Raw genomic sequence first — 16,071 nt, 5'->3', positions numbered from 1 at the left:
GGCTATGATAACTCTTCTACTTAAGCCTGGTAAAGACCCTTGTCTGTGTGGCTCATATAGGCCAATTTCATTACTCAACTCAGATTACAAGGTGTTTGCCAAAATTATTGCCTTAAGATTGGAAAAAGAAATTTCACAGTTAGTACAGACAGGATTTATTCAAAATCGATGCCTTTTTGACACCGTTCGCATGCTTCTAAATGTAATTTTTTCCGCCTCTCAGGTGGACTATCCTGTTATTGCCATTTCTTTAGACGCCGAAAAGGCCTTTGACCGAGTTGAGTGGCTATATCTGCTTTCGGTCCTCCAAAAGAAGAATTTTGGCCCTAAATTTATTAATATGGTTAAGATGCTTTATAACCATCCAACAGCAGTCATTGAGACCAATAGTGAAATCTCGACTCTATTTCCCTTGGAGCAGGGCACGAGACATGGTTGCCCACTGTCTCCCCTTTTATTCGTGCTAGCACTAGAGCCTTTAGCTATTGCAATTCGCTCGCATGACGTCATTAGTGGTTTTACAACCCTTCAATCTCGGCATATAATCTCACTATACGCAGACGATATCATGTTGTATTTGATTAATGTAAACTCTACTATACCAGCATTGACAACTCTACTACAAGATTATGGAATCATATCTGGTTATAAAATTAATGTTAACAAGAGTGTCTCTATGCCCTTGAAAAGTTAAAACTCGATTACCTCTTAGAAATTTTCCCTTCGCCTGGAATATGGATAAATTCACATATCTAGGACTACAAATATCCAGAGATCTGTCTCAGTTATATAACTTAAATTATGCTCCTTTACTTAAAGTAGAAGGGGATTTAGATAGGTGGAAATATCTCCCTATTTCATTAATTGGACAGGTAAATTCTATCAAAATGACTATACTACCAAAGTGTTTATATTTGTTTCAGGCACTTCCCCCTGTTTTGGCAAAGTTTTTTTTAAGGAGCTTAATAGTATTATTTCGAGGTTCTTATGGAAAGGAAAAGTGCCACTGGTCAAGCTAAGTTCACTATTTATGACATTCCGGAACGGTGGACTAAAGTTGCCAAATTTTTATTTGTATTATTACTGTGCAGCTCAGCTGCGCTCAATTTGGATTTGGCGATCAAAATGCGCCTCTCCTCCGGCGTGGCGACAATAAGAGGAAGCACAAGTACAGGGTATAGCTCTTGCTGCAACGCCTTTTGTTCCTCTGAATTGCTTAAAGAAATTGACTTACATTTACATTTAGTCATTTAGCAGACGCTTTTGTCCAAAGCGACTTACAAATTGGGACTAAATTAAGCAAGTCATCGTGAAGAGGCAAAAAAACAACGCAAGAAGTGCTCAAAATACGAAGTTCAGGCATTATTCAGAGTAGCATAAGCCCGATAAGCGAGAATTTACCAAAAAAAAAAAAAAAATATTTTTTTTTTTTTTTTTTTATGAGGTTAAGTGCTCACGGAAGAGAAGAGTTTTCAGCTGTCTTTTGAATGTTGTCAGGGATTCTGCATTCCGGATGAGGGTGGGGAGATCATTCCACCAGCATGGAACTGTGAATGAGAATGTTCTGGAAAGTGATTTTTTGGCTCTCTGGGATGGGACCACGAGACGTCGCTCGTTGACCGACCGAAGGCTTCTGGTAGGGATGTAGACTTGTAGGAGTGAGTGAAAGTAGGAGGGAGTTGAGCCTGTGACAGATCTGTAAGCAAGCGTCAGTGCCTTGAACTTGATGCGAGCAGAGAGAGGTAGCCAGTGCAGTGAGATGAACAAAGGAGTGACTTGTACAGACCTCAGGAAAAAGATGAAATGCAAACAAACCTTGTTCAGATCCACTGCCTTTTATTATAATATTTTCCTACCCTCAGCTCTTAAAGATGGCATAACCAAACAATGGTATAACTGTGGTATTCAAATTTTTGACGAACTTTACGATGGGGATACACTCATGTCTTTCGAGCAGCTACAACATATATTTTGCTTCCCCTCTAAATTTTTCTTCAAATATCTACAAGTTAGACTCTACATTCAGACTCAGCAAGGTGGTCGCCTATCTAACCTCTCCCTTTCCCCCCTTGAGGACATCTTATCTGATAAAAAAGACCCTAAAGGTCTTATATCATTTATTTATGGTAAGCTGTCCCAGTTGATGGCTGGTAATCTCTGCAATGTTAAATCTAAATGGGAAAAAGACCTGGAGTGCTCATTCAGTGATGATGAATGGGAAACCATATGTGAGAAAGCTCAGACTTTGTCTGTCAATAGACGCCATAAACTCATTCAATTTAATGTGATACACAGAGTCTATTATACCCCAGTAAGACTACACGCCTTTAAAAGTAACTATTCAGAGCTATGTCCCAGATGTAAAGTGCAGAAAGGGACACTTTTACTCATGTTGTGGTTTTGTCCTGACCTTGAGGTATACTGGGAAGGGGTCTTAGAGATCATTGGCACAGTTGTCGGTACTAATATACTTAGGGAGCCCAGGCTTATCTTGTTGGGGGACACTTCATTACTGGATGAACGAAGGGGGATTAATCTGAGGTTTGTTAGATTAGCTCTTTTAGCAGCAATAAAATGCATAACATTGAGGTGGAAGGACTCTAAACCACCTACTACTTCTATGTGGACTACAGAAGAATCATCCAATGTACCTCTTGAAAAAATTGCATTTTGTTTGAAGAAACGTCAAGATCTGTTTGTAAAACACTGGGGCAGTTTCCTTTCATATATGGGTATAACAACAACAGGACAAAATACCTAAATTTCATATGACTTTAAATGCTTTTTCTTGTTTAATCTGTTTATGGTATATTAGTGGCACTGTGGGAGGGAGGTTTGGGATGTGATATAGGGTTGTGATATGGAAAGAATTATTCAATTTGTATTTTGTTTTGTTATATTTATTGAAAAAAAACCATTAAATATAATGTAAAAAAAAAGAAGAAAGAAAACAATTGAAATGTCTCTGAAATAAAAAAAAATTGAAGTTACAATAGATAATAAACTAACTTGGAAAACTCACATCAGACACATAAAAACCAAAGTCTCCAAAAGCCTTGCAATAATAAATAAAGCCAAACATGTCCTTGATAACAATATACTCTGTACCCTGTATTGTTCCCTGATTCTACCGTACTTAACTTACTGCGTTGAAGTATGGGGAATTAATTATAATAACTCATTACAGTCACTCCTTATCTTACAAAAAAGGGCTATACGTACCATACACAAGGCTGAATATCTTGGACACACAAATCCACTTTTTCTCATATAAAAGTTATAAAAAATAAAGGACCTTGTTAAATTCAACACGGCACAATTCTTATTTAAAGCATTTCACAACCTATTACCTGCTAACATACAAACGTTATTCACTCAGAGAGAGCAGTTGTACAGTTTGAGGAGCTATGGGAACTTTTTGGGGCTCGAACTCAAACAGTGTCAAAGCATTCACCAGTATAAAAGCACTCTATAAACAGAAGGTCTTGTCACAGTACAAGGAGGGCAGGGTTTAATTGTCTGGTGATGTATTCATGTATTCATAGGCTGTGTTATCTTACCTTGTCGGTATTCTGAGTAACATTGTTGGTATTACTATAATTGTATAGATGTATTCTTGTATTCATAGGCTGTGTTATCTTATCCTATCTTATCTTAATTTACGAGATACATCATAGGATCCATTAGCGCCTGCACTAAGCCATCCGGCTGATTTCTCTAAATAAGCTCTAACTTTAATAATGTTCAACAAAGGGGAACAAAGGGGAACTTTGGCTCATGGTGCAAAGTACCCTAGGTTGATTTTACTCCGAACCATCCCTTTAACTAATATATTAACTTTTTTACAAAAAAAACAAACCATCACTGAATTTTCTTAAGCTGGAGTGTGACGCTATTTTCTTCTGGAAACAAACTTTGTTGCATTATTTTCCTGTTATCTCTGTTAAGCTGCTTTGAAACAATCTGTATTGTAAAAAGCATTATATAAATAAAGGTGACTTGATTGGTGACAGACCATGAGCAGGCAACAACATCAGCAGGACAAGCTATGTACAAGGTCGTTTTCCCAGTCAAAGTCAAAGAAGGGTGAATGCACTGCAAAGCCACTTAAAACAGCCCCTTTAGATGGTATGTTATAAAATGAATTTTATTTAAATACATCTACAAATACACTTGACACATAGTGACACATTTGAGATGTTCTAACAGGCGTAGGTTGTGTATCAAAATGAATATAATAGAATTTCCTTCTGTATGCTATGTTTTACAGAAAATGTGAACGTCTCAAGCAAAACATCTCAAGCTTTAGTCAAGGGGCGGTCGAAATCCAACAAACTGTCCATCCGGATCAGGAAACTCCTGCTGAATCCGGAGCACAACACAGGATGGAAGAACAACCCTGATTTTCCGTCCTAAATAGCCCCAGCACCAGCTGACGAAGCTTCGATGGGCGAGATAACGATACCGCCTGTAAAGAGAATGGTGGACACAATTAACATTGAAGATAAAAGTGTAATAATTCTTTTTTTTTTTTATGTAAAAAAATATTTGTACAAATATTTTGAAGAAAAACTAATTTAAAATAAATAAAAACTTACCCTTCTTCTGTTCTACGCCTCAAATTTCCATAATCAGCTCTGTAAATGTTTAAAATGTTCTGCAGGGTGTAAGGATTCAAACAGTTCGGTTCGAAGCCTGGGTGGTGTGTCATGCATTTTAGAGGCCCTGAAACCTGATTCATTCGTCTTAAAACCTAAGGAAGACAAGCAACCAACTATTTATAATACTGTCAAAATTACAAGAGTAAAAGCAACTCATTTAAAAGCATCATATGACCTCTTTCATTAACCCTTGTGCATCCTTATGGACATTTGCGTCTTTTTTAGTTTAGTTTAGTTTTTTTTTATCATTTTGCCTATGCACACCTTTTGGCAAAGGTGTGCACTTTTATTGGAATTTTTGTATTTTACTCCCATTTCCTTTAATAAATATATTTTGCACTAGGTACACAAAGTAGTTACACTACGGACCTTAAGGACAAAAATATCCCCATTAAAACAATATTTAATCCCAGGGTCATTTAACTATAAAATGATGCAGTCTTTGTTAATAGGCGTTCATTTTGTATCCTTTAAATTGAGACCAAACTTAAGTCTGTGCTCTTAAAGTCTGTACAGTTTGTTGACATGGATATTTGTGTTCTTTAAGGACCTCAGAATAACTTTTTTAAATTGACACACAATGGTTAAATTAACCAAAAGTGATGTTACCAAAAAGAGGATTGGTTTAATACATATATACATCTTTTTATGGAGTAATTTATTGCAGTACCTTTGGTATTTCCATGCAGCAGACATTTTCAACTTCGCTGGGCATTCTATTACAGTTTTCACATCTGCACCTAAATAAACCACAAAAATACACCAGTTTGTTTTTAAACTGTATTTTATGTTATCACTTCAGGCAGTGGCGTGCACAGACCTCCTCAGGGGCAGGGGCCAAAAGGCCAAAAAGGGCACAAAAAAAAAGTTCCTTGTTTTTTTTTATCCTTTGTTTCCTTGGCATATGAAAAGACGTTGATACAATAAGAAGGCATAACACATCAAACGAAAATAGGGAAATTATGATAATATTACTAAATATTATTTACTTTACCAAACAAAACAGTTAGAATCAAGTTTTCATTTTCAAGAATCATTTTGTTGATGTTGTAAATTTTATGTATTATATGCATGAAAGTGTTAGCTATCGTGAAATCAGTAACGCTTTACAATAGCGTCACTTAGTTTCTTTAGTTAAATTTGTTCAAATGAACTATTAATGAATACTGGAATCATGGACTTAAGATTTCATTTCACTAGATCCATTTCCCTAAGCTAATAACACTTGCTATGGCCTTGGATAAAAACAAATGACATTGTCAGAATGCGGCTGAAATCGAGTTATACTTTTATTATAGTTAAGCATAGCTCACATGCTGCCGTTTTTTTTTTTTTTACAGTAGCATGGTAGGATAAATGTAACTTTTCCGTATTAGCTTAACGTCTGCTGCTTGTGTAGTTTAAAGACTTGCGGCGAACTGCTGTGTACGTAGCGCTGCAAAGGAAACATGGAAAGGCTGGCTACCACTTCACCTCACCAAAAATTATATTATATTTTTTGTATTATTATTGTTAGTGGCAATGGTGTACAAGTGTATTGTTATTTATTATAATAATAAAAATAATAATTATTAACAATTATCAGAGAGGGGAACAATACATTTTATTGTGATTTATTGTGTCCCCCCCGCGCACGCCACTGACTTGAAGTCGTTGCAGTAAAGAAGATACATTAAACCGTTATAACAATATATCTAAAAAAGGTAAGTGGTAACTTACCACTGTGAAACGTTCTGCTGAAGTCGCGCTTGCAAAGGTGGTTCCGATTCATCGACTTGGTCATCTGCATTTTCAGGATCCGACTCAGGCTCGAACTGGTATGGTAAAACTGATGACATAATTATTAATGTATAAGTATAACATAAATAAGAATCAGCTGGTCAATCAGAGCACTCAATTTTTGGAAGGAGGGGCTTTGTAGAAATCAGTGCATTTTAGAAAGACTTTTAGAAAGAGGAGCTACAATAATATACAGTATAGGGGCTTTCGCACCGGGTAGTTCTAGGAACTAGCCACCAGGGCAGTTCCCTGAGAACTAATGGTTCCCTTAGGAATGTTTTCTTGGTTGCATTCACACCGCCAGAAGTAGGAGCTAAATTAGTTCCTCCAAAAGGAGTTCCTAGAACCTGCGGTGCAAACACGCCAAAAATCTGAGTTCTTCCGCCAATAGTTCTAGGAACTGTGAAAAGGTTCCTCCGGTGCGAAATCCCCTCAAGTGAATTATTATTTATTTTTTTACATTAAAGCATGTTAAAAAAAATTATTACAACCAATACACAAAATAATGATCTTTGAAAAAAAGCATCATATGACCCCTTTTAATGTTACTCAAAATAATTGTTTTGTTTAAGCTTCTTCTGTATTCTTTTTCCTAATTGCTTGTGTGACTTCATGTCATAATACGAATGTTCAATGTGGAAGTAGAATCTTCTCATGTTCACTTGAAGGCAGACATGGGAACTTGGGACTTGGTGACTTGGACTCGAGTCGACTCGCTATTTTTATGACTTGTGACTTGACAAAAAATAAAATACTTGAGACTTGACTCGGACTTGGAAGTTAAAGACTCGGGACTGGACTTGACTTGAGACAGGATGACTTGAATGACTTGAGTGTTAATCACATCATGTTTTCAGTTTAAATATAAAATATATAAATTATTTAAAAAAATAAAGTTGATTAGCCAGCTGGAGCGCAGGCTGAGAATAGTGTTGTCATGACTGGATCACGACACTATCATCAGTCATGCCCTCTCGTACCTTACGCACACCACGCCCACTTAGATCAGATATCACATCAACATGTCAGCCGGAGGGGTACCGAGGGTCATCGCTTTCGGCTTCAAGAATTATTCACAAGATGGCAAAAGACGAACAGCGCTTTGCAAGACATGCAACATTAACAGCCAGACGATAACCTCCAATTTCGTCCGTCATTTGAAGAGCCATTCTGCCCAGTAAGTGCTTGTCAATTTGTTAATGTTATCTGGTTATCTGTTATTGGTAGTTAGCTAATGTAATAATAGCTAAAGTAGCCATTAAAGGTTGTATCAGCGATTTCAGGCCCAAAAAAGGCCCAAACATAAATGATCACATTCATCTAATCTTTCCTAACGATCCGCTAGCTGCCCGGCCCATAAGCAGGCCGTCAAAAAAACGCGTCTCTGTAGGCAGCCTTAGGCTCCGAGATCTGTACACAAAAACAATTGCTACCAACAAGTGTTAATCAACCACTCAAAGGCAAAATAAAGTGTTCCAACCAATAACCGTCGAGATGCGCGCATAGGCGTCGATTTCGGTGGGGACGCGTACCCACCAGATTTCGTCATGAGTCATTTTGTACCCACCACTTTTAACTTAACGTCCATAATAATTGGACTTTGGGTTAGATTTTTTTTACAGCTTTTTGTAATATTAACTGCACCATGAAATGTGGGATATACCTATTGAATTGTATATTATATTATTAATGTAGACAATGTATTAAAGGACTAATGGAATATAATTACAGTATTTAATAATGTATTAGGCTACTATTTTTCATTCAAATACCATAGAAAACAAAGTTACATTTTGCCATGATAGTGAGGAGCAATAGGCTATGCCTGGTTTTATCTGTGGTTATCATGATCTAAATGCATGATACTGGATGACCAATGGTTAATTTTAATTAAACTCAAACAGTCAGAATATCACATTTTACCAAATAAAAATTAGCACATGCAAAAACTAAGAAATTTATTTTTCTATTAAGATATTTACTATGTTAAGGAAAACTGACAAATGTTTGAATGTTCTATCTCAGATTTGTGAAATGTTCACTTGTTTGGCAAGTGTTCATGATATGTTCTGACAATAAAGAGTAGCCTAGTTTAAAACCACAATTAAAAGAGCTGTATGTAAGAAATGTATTTAAATTAATCATAAAATGGCCCTGATATGTCACTAGACATTAAGAAATCATGTTCATTTAAAATACTTATATCACTGACAACAGTAGTCCGGATATTGTCATTTAAAAAGTGAAGTTGCAGCCCTCAACTGATGTTGATGTTGTCATCTTGTGTTTTGGCCTGAAGCTCCACCCTCCACCTATCTACCAATCACGAAGTCAGTAGTGTTTCGGCAGCTGGGTTGCCAGCTCTGCTCTAGTTACCACAGCTACGTGTCAGCCTACGTTCCTGCTGGATCCTGCAGCCTATCTGGCAACCTCGAGTCAGGGGGGAGGGGGAGGGGATACACCGCTCTACAGTAATTTGAAAGTGATTGCAGTACCAGTTTTGGCCACAATCTTACATACGGCTCCTTTAACGCTCTGGTTTATACAACTTTCACTTAGGAGCCAAAATCTGCCTTTAAACTTGAAAGAAATAAAGATTTGACATTTACCGTGATAATTATCGATATCGACGGATATAAAAAAAATATCGTGATCTTTTTTTTTTTGGCCATATCGCCCAGCCCTAATTAAACCATAAAGCTTTTTCACATTAGGACTTATATATAAAGCCCATGAGAACCCTGGGGAGTCAACCCACAGCCGCTCCGCTGCCCTGCTGAAAATGTGAAGCAGAAACGCTTAAAGGAACACTCCACCGTTTTTTTAAATAGGGCTTATTCACCTTCTTTCCTACATTTAGATAGGTGGGCAAATGCATTTTTGTCTCAGTGCATGCATTGTTTTAGTTTGACAGGGTCGACGCTAGCTTTGCTTAATGAGGAATCCTTTGTTGCCAGCTAGCATGTCCTGAGTAAAAGTGATAAAAAAAAATTAAAAACCCCACCTAATTACTTCTTGTGCCCTGCGTATTCACAACGAGTACAAATAGGGATGCAGATTAACACTAGGCGATTTCCTAGGCAGATATTGACTTGGGACTATATTAGGGGGAAGCACAGGCGAAGTGGAGTGTTCCTTTAATGTCAGATAGATAACGTCCATAATAATTTGACTTTTGGTTCGATTTCTTTACCGTTTTCAGTGGTTATGAGGAGCAATGAGAGAGAAATTTGGTAATCATTGTTTAGGCTACATTAAACCACGTCATGTCATATTGTCAACATGGTACTTATGAAGCAGAATAGTGGGTCATATGTCTAATGCTTTTTGAAAACTTAAGGCTTTCTTCTTCATAAAACAAGTCGGACATCACATTTTTGTATACTTTTTATTTCTTTAAATTAGTAAGCTACAGGACATCGTCTTTCAAAACATGACCTGCGCGAAAGAGAAAAGTGAATGAATGCGTCATTGTACCCAAATGCACTTCCGAATGCGCCTCTGTCCCCAGCACATTTCAAACCAAACTGACGCCCATGAGGGGGAGGGAGGGGGGGAGGGAGTAGCGAGCTAGCTCTCTGTTTTGTTTGAACATCAACAGAAGTGACCCCGTTACCCCGCCATCGCTGATACAACCTTTAACATCAGGCACAAGTAGCATCGTCCACTAATAATAATCAGTGTAGAAGGGCCAAGTCTGGAGGATTTTGATGCTAAGCAAGATAGTAAATAAAAACTACAAAAAGTTTTTATTAACTCTTAATAAAATATCACTTTATTAAGATCAGATTCTGCAGGTAAAATTACAATAATAAGGTGACTTGACTTGGACTTGACTTGACCTACTACAGGACTTGACTTGACATAGCCTGTGACTTGACTTGACCAAGAAAAAAATACTTGGGACTTACTTGAGACTTGAAACTTACTTGAGACTTGAGACTTACTTGAGACTTGCATATGTGTGACTTGGTCCCATCTCTGCTTGAAGGCAGCGTTATTATTTGTCTGGTCATGAGATCTCAATGTCTGTCCACATGAGGGACCCGCTCCATGCCAAATAAAACCACATTAATTAGCACTCATATGACATTCTTCAAAAAAATTATTTATTTCTGTAGAGAAGGACATTTTAATAGGGATCAAATGACTGAGTTCAGCTTTGAGAATGAAACCAACCTGTTTGTTCCTCAGTGAATGCTTCTTCAATCTTCATGTCTTCACTCTCCTCTTTAATAAACGCCATCTTTGTTTGTTCTTCTGTATCTTCTTGTTTCACAACGAATGCTTCTTCAATCTTCATTTCTTCACTTTCCTCTATAATAAACTCCATCTTTGTTTGTTCCTCAGTATCTTCTTGTTTCACAATGAATGATTCTATCTTCATTTCTTCACTCTCCACTTTAATAAATGCCATGTTGGTTTGTTCCTCAGTTTCTTCTTGTTTCACACTGCTCGCTTCTGCAATCTTGATTTCTTCACTCTCCTCTTTAATAAATGCCATCTTTATAATAGTGTGTCTCGTAGACCTCAGTTGCTTCGATTTGTCCTTTTTAAGATAAGAATAATTAACAGCAAGAAAAATTCATCCAAACTAAATCTCTGGGTGTGTCTCAAACAGAGTTATTACCCCCAGCAGTACAAATTAAAGGGATACTTCACCGATTAGCATTAAGCTTTGTCTCAGTAGAAACCTGGTAGTATTTTCAAATGACCTGTTTCCCTCCCTCATGACCCCCTGAGACGAGAGATTTCTGTATTGTGTGTCTGAAAAAAAAAATTCCGACGTCGCAAAAATCGGCATTTAGCGTCATCGGAGGCTTTTTTGGCCAGAGGCTAGAGATTACAGCCAGTAGTAGGAGCTCGTTCCGTATGTTCTCAACCCGCCCATAGGGGGTGGGATCTCACTCACAGAATGTTCAAATAGTGTCAGCCATCTTTTTTTTTTTTAAGTTACAGCTAACAACTATATCACTATGTATAGGCTACTGTGTGATCAGAAATAGAGTCGAATATTAGCGAGAGTCTTACCTCTAGGCGAATGCGTTTAGTACCAGACGGCCCAGGCTGTTCGTCATCTGGGAAGGTGAATATAGATGGAATTGCGGTGTCCTTCAGAGTGGTTCTCTTCATTCCAAGGACATTCGGTTCGTAGTCTTCCTGCTTGAAATGGCGACTGCAAACCCTCTGGTTTTTCAGGTTTTCCAAATCGGTGTCCTCTCCAAACTTCGGGTGTTTGATAGCCCGCAGCCATTGTTTGCCCCGCTCCAAATGTTTAACCGGCAAATGATGGAAACTTACTGCTTGTCCTTTCCTGGTTTTGGCTGTACATCCCGGTACAAAGCAATTTAGCACCATTTCTATGGAAAAAACGCTAGTATTTAAATGATCAACTAACTCGTCACGGAGACTCACGCTAAAATGGCGTCTTTTCAGTTTCGAGTCAACTAGTAGCCTAGTTGTATCATTTCTTCCGATACTGCCCTCTGTAACCGGTAGGCGTGGCTTGGGAGTGGCCTTGTAGGGCAGCGAAGCAAGTGCATTCTGGGAGTTGTCTTTCATCCACATGAACCAAAAGTAAATTTTCTGGCCTTTCTCAGTCTAGAAGGCACCAACTTCTAAAATAATTCCACATTTCTACAACATAAATGACCCAATTTAAATACAAATTCATCTTTCCAGCGGTGAAATATCCCTTTAATAATAGAACAATTTATACATACTCTACATACAAGTTTAAACGTGGTATGATTTGTAAGTTGGTTTGTAAAAGTAGCAATTATTTACACGCGGGGCTCCAGACTGCAACCAATGGGTCTTATTTTGCAACCATTTTTCCTGCCGGTGCGACCAAATATTTATTTACACAACGTTGCCAAGCAGCGAATCCAAACAAAATGAAAGCGGAATGAAAATGCGCTAGTCATTTATGCTTCACGGACCAGTTATTAGTTCGGACCAATAATAGACAGCGCAGCACCCCTTGCCAGTCGCGGGCCGATCTCGATCAAGCGACACTGTAACTAGAAGATCCAGACTCTGGAGATCCAGTGAAGAAATCCATTGAATTCGCCTCAGAATTAATAATATTAGCGCTGCGAGATCCAGTGAGAAATATTCTGATACGGCGCAGAGTTCTCTGTTATAAACCATAGATATCAGCTCAAACAGTGCTGACATGGAAACCAGGAGAAACACTTATAGAATAGCCTGACTTCGTCAGACTTCGTCAGACTTCGTACTTCCGCTCTATTTCATTTCGCTCCTGTACTTAGTCTGAGACAGCTTCAGAGCTTTCTGTTTGCCACCGGTCTGAAAGCAGCCGGGCCAATCAATGAACAGAGGGCGGGCTGAGAGCCGTGACGTAGATGCTAAGCGCCGAGTTTTACATTGTAGGTTAGAGAAATCGAAAACCGAAACGACCGCGGAAATGGGAAACGAGACACGGGATGCAATTCGCTCTGTTATGGTGAACATTCAACTCTTTTTCAAACTGAAGCCAGAACAAGAAGAGTTCTACAATGCCAGAAACATCTGATTGGCAAATGATGCGTTTGTCCTTGTTTTCGTAATTGATTATGACCTAAAAACACACACACAAAAAACCAATAAACACAGATCATAGGTGAAAATGTCATTGAAAAAAAAGGGAAAAAATATGACTAAGATAATAGATGAAAACTATAAATAGAAAGTAGAAGTATGAAAATGATTCTCAACTAGGCAAAGCTATGAAAGATTTAACAGAATAAATTGAAGTACCATTGTACTTTATGCAATATGTTAGTAAAATGGACATAAATTAATATTCCCATTTAATGCAATGTATCTATACACTCAGGTGTGTATACTGTATCTAATGTGCAAATTAATGTGTTATTGGAGAAAACTTTAATGAAAAAACAAGTGTAATATTTGGAGTAATCATTTCAAACATTTTAATAATAAGATGTAATATTTCATACGAATATTGATAACTTATTTCTATATTCACATGTATGAAATAAACATCCTGTTCTGTATCATTAAGTCATTTTTTTATTAAAAAAAGAAAAGTAAGGCCTGCCGTGTTTTTCGTCGCAGATTTAAACGTACCTAACGTTAGTCTGCATGTCTCTTTAACATTATCATATGAAAAAAAGTGACAGAAAACAAATGCTAATTTTACATTTAGTAGATTTGTAAACAGGTAGTTGTAGTGTTTAACCCACCTCGGTGACACTGCTCCGTGATCGCAACTCCGTGGACTTTCTCGGCTTTTTTATGGTCCTTGGAGTTTTAGATGGTGTATCTCGGTCTCTTTTATCGGTCGAGCTCGAACTGGCTAACGTTACCTTTTGACAGGCCAGTGTCTCCTTTCTTTTCCAGTCCTTAAATATTTCCATGTCATGATGTAATCTTGAAATTACGTTGCAGCATTTCCGACAAACTCGTGAGGAACAAAGAGCTGTGTTTAAAAGATATAATCCTAAGTTTGAGAGTTGGCTACAAACATTTTCTTGTTTCACTCTGTCAAAAATAAGTTTAGAGGCCGTGATTGTACCGTGTATGCGTAGATTAACTTCGCATAATCTGCAAAAGTCGTTTACAGCCATGTTCACTCCGGTATTTCGCTCGCATCATCATGTGTTTACAACAGGTTTACAGTGGAAGTTCAATCATAGATTTGAGTTCGATGCATGATGTCTGTGCGTCGATGCGGCTGTACAGGCGCATAACATACGTCATAACTAAACGTATCTGATTGGCTTACGGGTAACCAATGATTTTAAACTTCAGACAAGCGCCCCCTAGCGAGAGAGAAAACACTTTTCTATTATGCCATTCCAGACTCTCTCTACGAAGCAAAGCGAAGTAGCAGAGTCTGGTATTACCAGGCTACTTATAGAAGGCTTTCAGTCCGCAAATCAGCAACATTCACAATGGATTTAATGTAGTAACTGTAACCATAATGTGACAGAAAATGTCAAACGCTTACAAGTACTACTTGTACTATAATATCATATATACATTTTATTTTTAATGCGATGACCAACACATTTTTTGTTGTAAAACTAAAAAAAATAAGATGTAGGGAAACTCTTATTTAAACAAGTATTAATATAAAATAAATGAATTACCATTGTAAACAGTAGGATGCTTATTTGCTATTTTCACTCCCTAATATATTTTTTTTTTTCACTCGTTGCGCTTTTTAATTAATATTAAGACATTATGAATGATAATAATTAAAGTTAATTTCATCTACACCCTAAATTAAGCTTAGTGCTTTATTGTCAGCCCCAGTGCTACCAGATATATATATATAAAAAAAAAATTTTTGTAGAACTCGGTGTCTGCGGTGCTGCTGCCCTCAAATGTTAGTCTGGAGCCCTGTGAACTTAAAATAAAACTGCATATTGTAATATCTGTACGTTAAGTCTATTTATTATTAAATAATGTGTCAGTATTACAGTTATTTTGTGGGAAATTTGAATAATTGCATTGCAAGCTGATTTAAGGTGTGCCCCTAAATTTTCTGCTTGCGCTCCTAAAAGTTTCAGTCAGGGGCTACAGCGCTCCTAATAAAAAAAAGTTAGTCTGGAGCCCTGACACGTGTGTTTGTTTCCTAGTTGCATTTACCCTGTTTTGACCAGCATGTCTCGTCAGCACGCGGTGATTCGAGCTATTCGAATCAATGAATCATTACGTGAAGCATCTGATTCGGAGTATCAAAAAGCTCCGTTATCCCATCATAACTTTCTCCATTGACCGAATTTGTTTTTAGGATAAACTGATTCACGATATACGACGCGAAATTAGACGCACCTTTTTAGTACTGATGTGTGGATGCACTTAACTCACAAAATTAACGTTCATTAATTATAGATAAATCAATACAATTGTACATTTAATTCAGAATAATTCTTTTAAGATCACCTCTAATAATTATAAAAATCACCTGAACGATTTTTATCGATTCAAACACGTTAAATTCTTAAAAACACAAACCTTTCTTCAACCGAATCACAGCTGGGACTCGCGGCGCATACTTATGACGTCACACATTTAGACCAAAATAAAAGTCCCGTTCACACGCTGCTGTCTAAAATAACAAAGTGCAAAGAAAATTACATGCAAAACACACACATAGTAAAAAATAATAAGAAATAAATAAGGTATTCCTATTATTCAATCCTTGGAGAAATATATGTTGTCTAATGATGCGCAGAAAGAGTAAATAGAACATTTTATATGTAAGACGCAAAACAAGTCATGTTTGGGTGCAGAAACCATTTATACCAGGGGTTGGTAACTTCTTTTTCAGTAACAAGACATATTTAAAATGATGTTTGGATGCATTTTTCGAAAGTGCCATAGCAAAAACTGTAATTATTATACAATATGCAATGTTTTTTTATAAATTCAAACCTTTATTAGGGCCACAGACAAACACGGAAACAATATATACAGTAGGTAACATGTTCCAATATGTTTTATAAAATGTGTAAAATCAATTGTGACTGTGTGTTTATCCTCTTTGATTAATTTTCTTGGCTTTGTAAATTAGTCTTATAAAAGCAGTTGATGACCAGGATGAGGAGCAGAGAGAAAGAGAGACGGAGAGGATGCTGGAGTTAATCAGAGAAGA

The 16,071-nt window shown here is 37.2% G+C and overlaps 1 protein-coding gene across 1 annotated transcript; it reads right to left on the bottom strand.

Annotated features, from left to right (window-relative positions):
* Positions 1–4,126: 4,126 nt before the first annotated feature.
* On the bottom strand, positions 4,127–15,452 carry LOC309497655 (uncharacterized protein). Its single transcript, XM_082167954.1, has 8 exons — positions 15,432–15,452; positions 11,472–11,800; positions 10,620–10,989; positions 10,388–10,489; positions 6,381–6,489; positions 5,332–5,401; positions 4,599–4,753; positions 4,127–4,468 (listed from the first exon to the last, which is right to left on the bottom strand). Exons 2-8 carry the CDS (start codon positions 11,796–11,798, stop codon positions 4,306–4,308), a joined length of 1,296 nt encoding a protein of 431 aa, XP_082024080.1. The 5' UTR covers positions 11,799–11,800; positions 15,432–15,452; the 3' UTR covers positions 4,127–4,305.
* Positions 15,453–16,071: the final 619 nt, after the last annotated feature.

Source organism: Leuciscus leuciscus (assembly GCF_965113295.1).
Source record: "Leuciscus leuciscus genome assembly, chromosome: 4".
Classification (NCBI taxonomy): Eukaryota; Metazoa; Chordata; class Actinopteri; order Cypriniformes; family Leuciscidae; genus Leuciscus; species Leuciscus leuciscus.
The sequence above is the reverse complement of the archived record's forward strand: the minus strand, read 5'-3'. Positions and strand labels throughout refer to the sequence as shown.

Coding starts and splice junctions, on each gene's coding strand:
- LOC309497655 (XM_082167954.1), bottom strand. CDS start 11,798: ATGGTGCTAAATTGCTTTGTACCGGGATGTACAGCCAAAACCAGGAAA. Junction 10,490..10,619: donor ATTCACTGAGGAACAAACAG/GTTGGTTTCATT, acceptor TTTGGCATGGAG/CGGGTCCCTCATGTGGACAG. Junction 6,490..10,387: donor CACACATATGCAAGTCTCAA/GTAAGTCTCAAG, acceptor TTATGTCATCAG/TTTTACCATACCAGTTCGAG.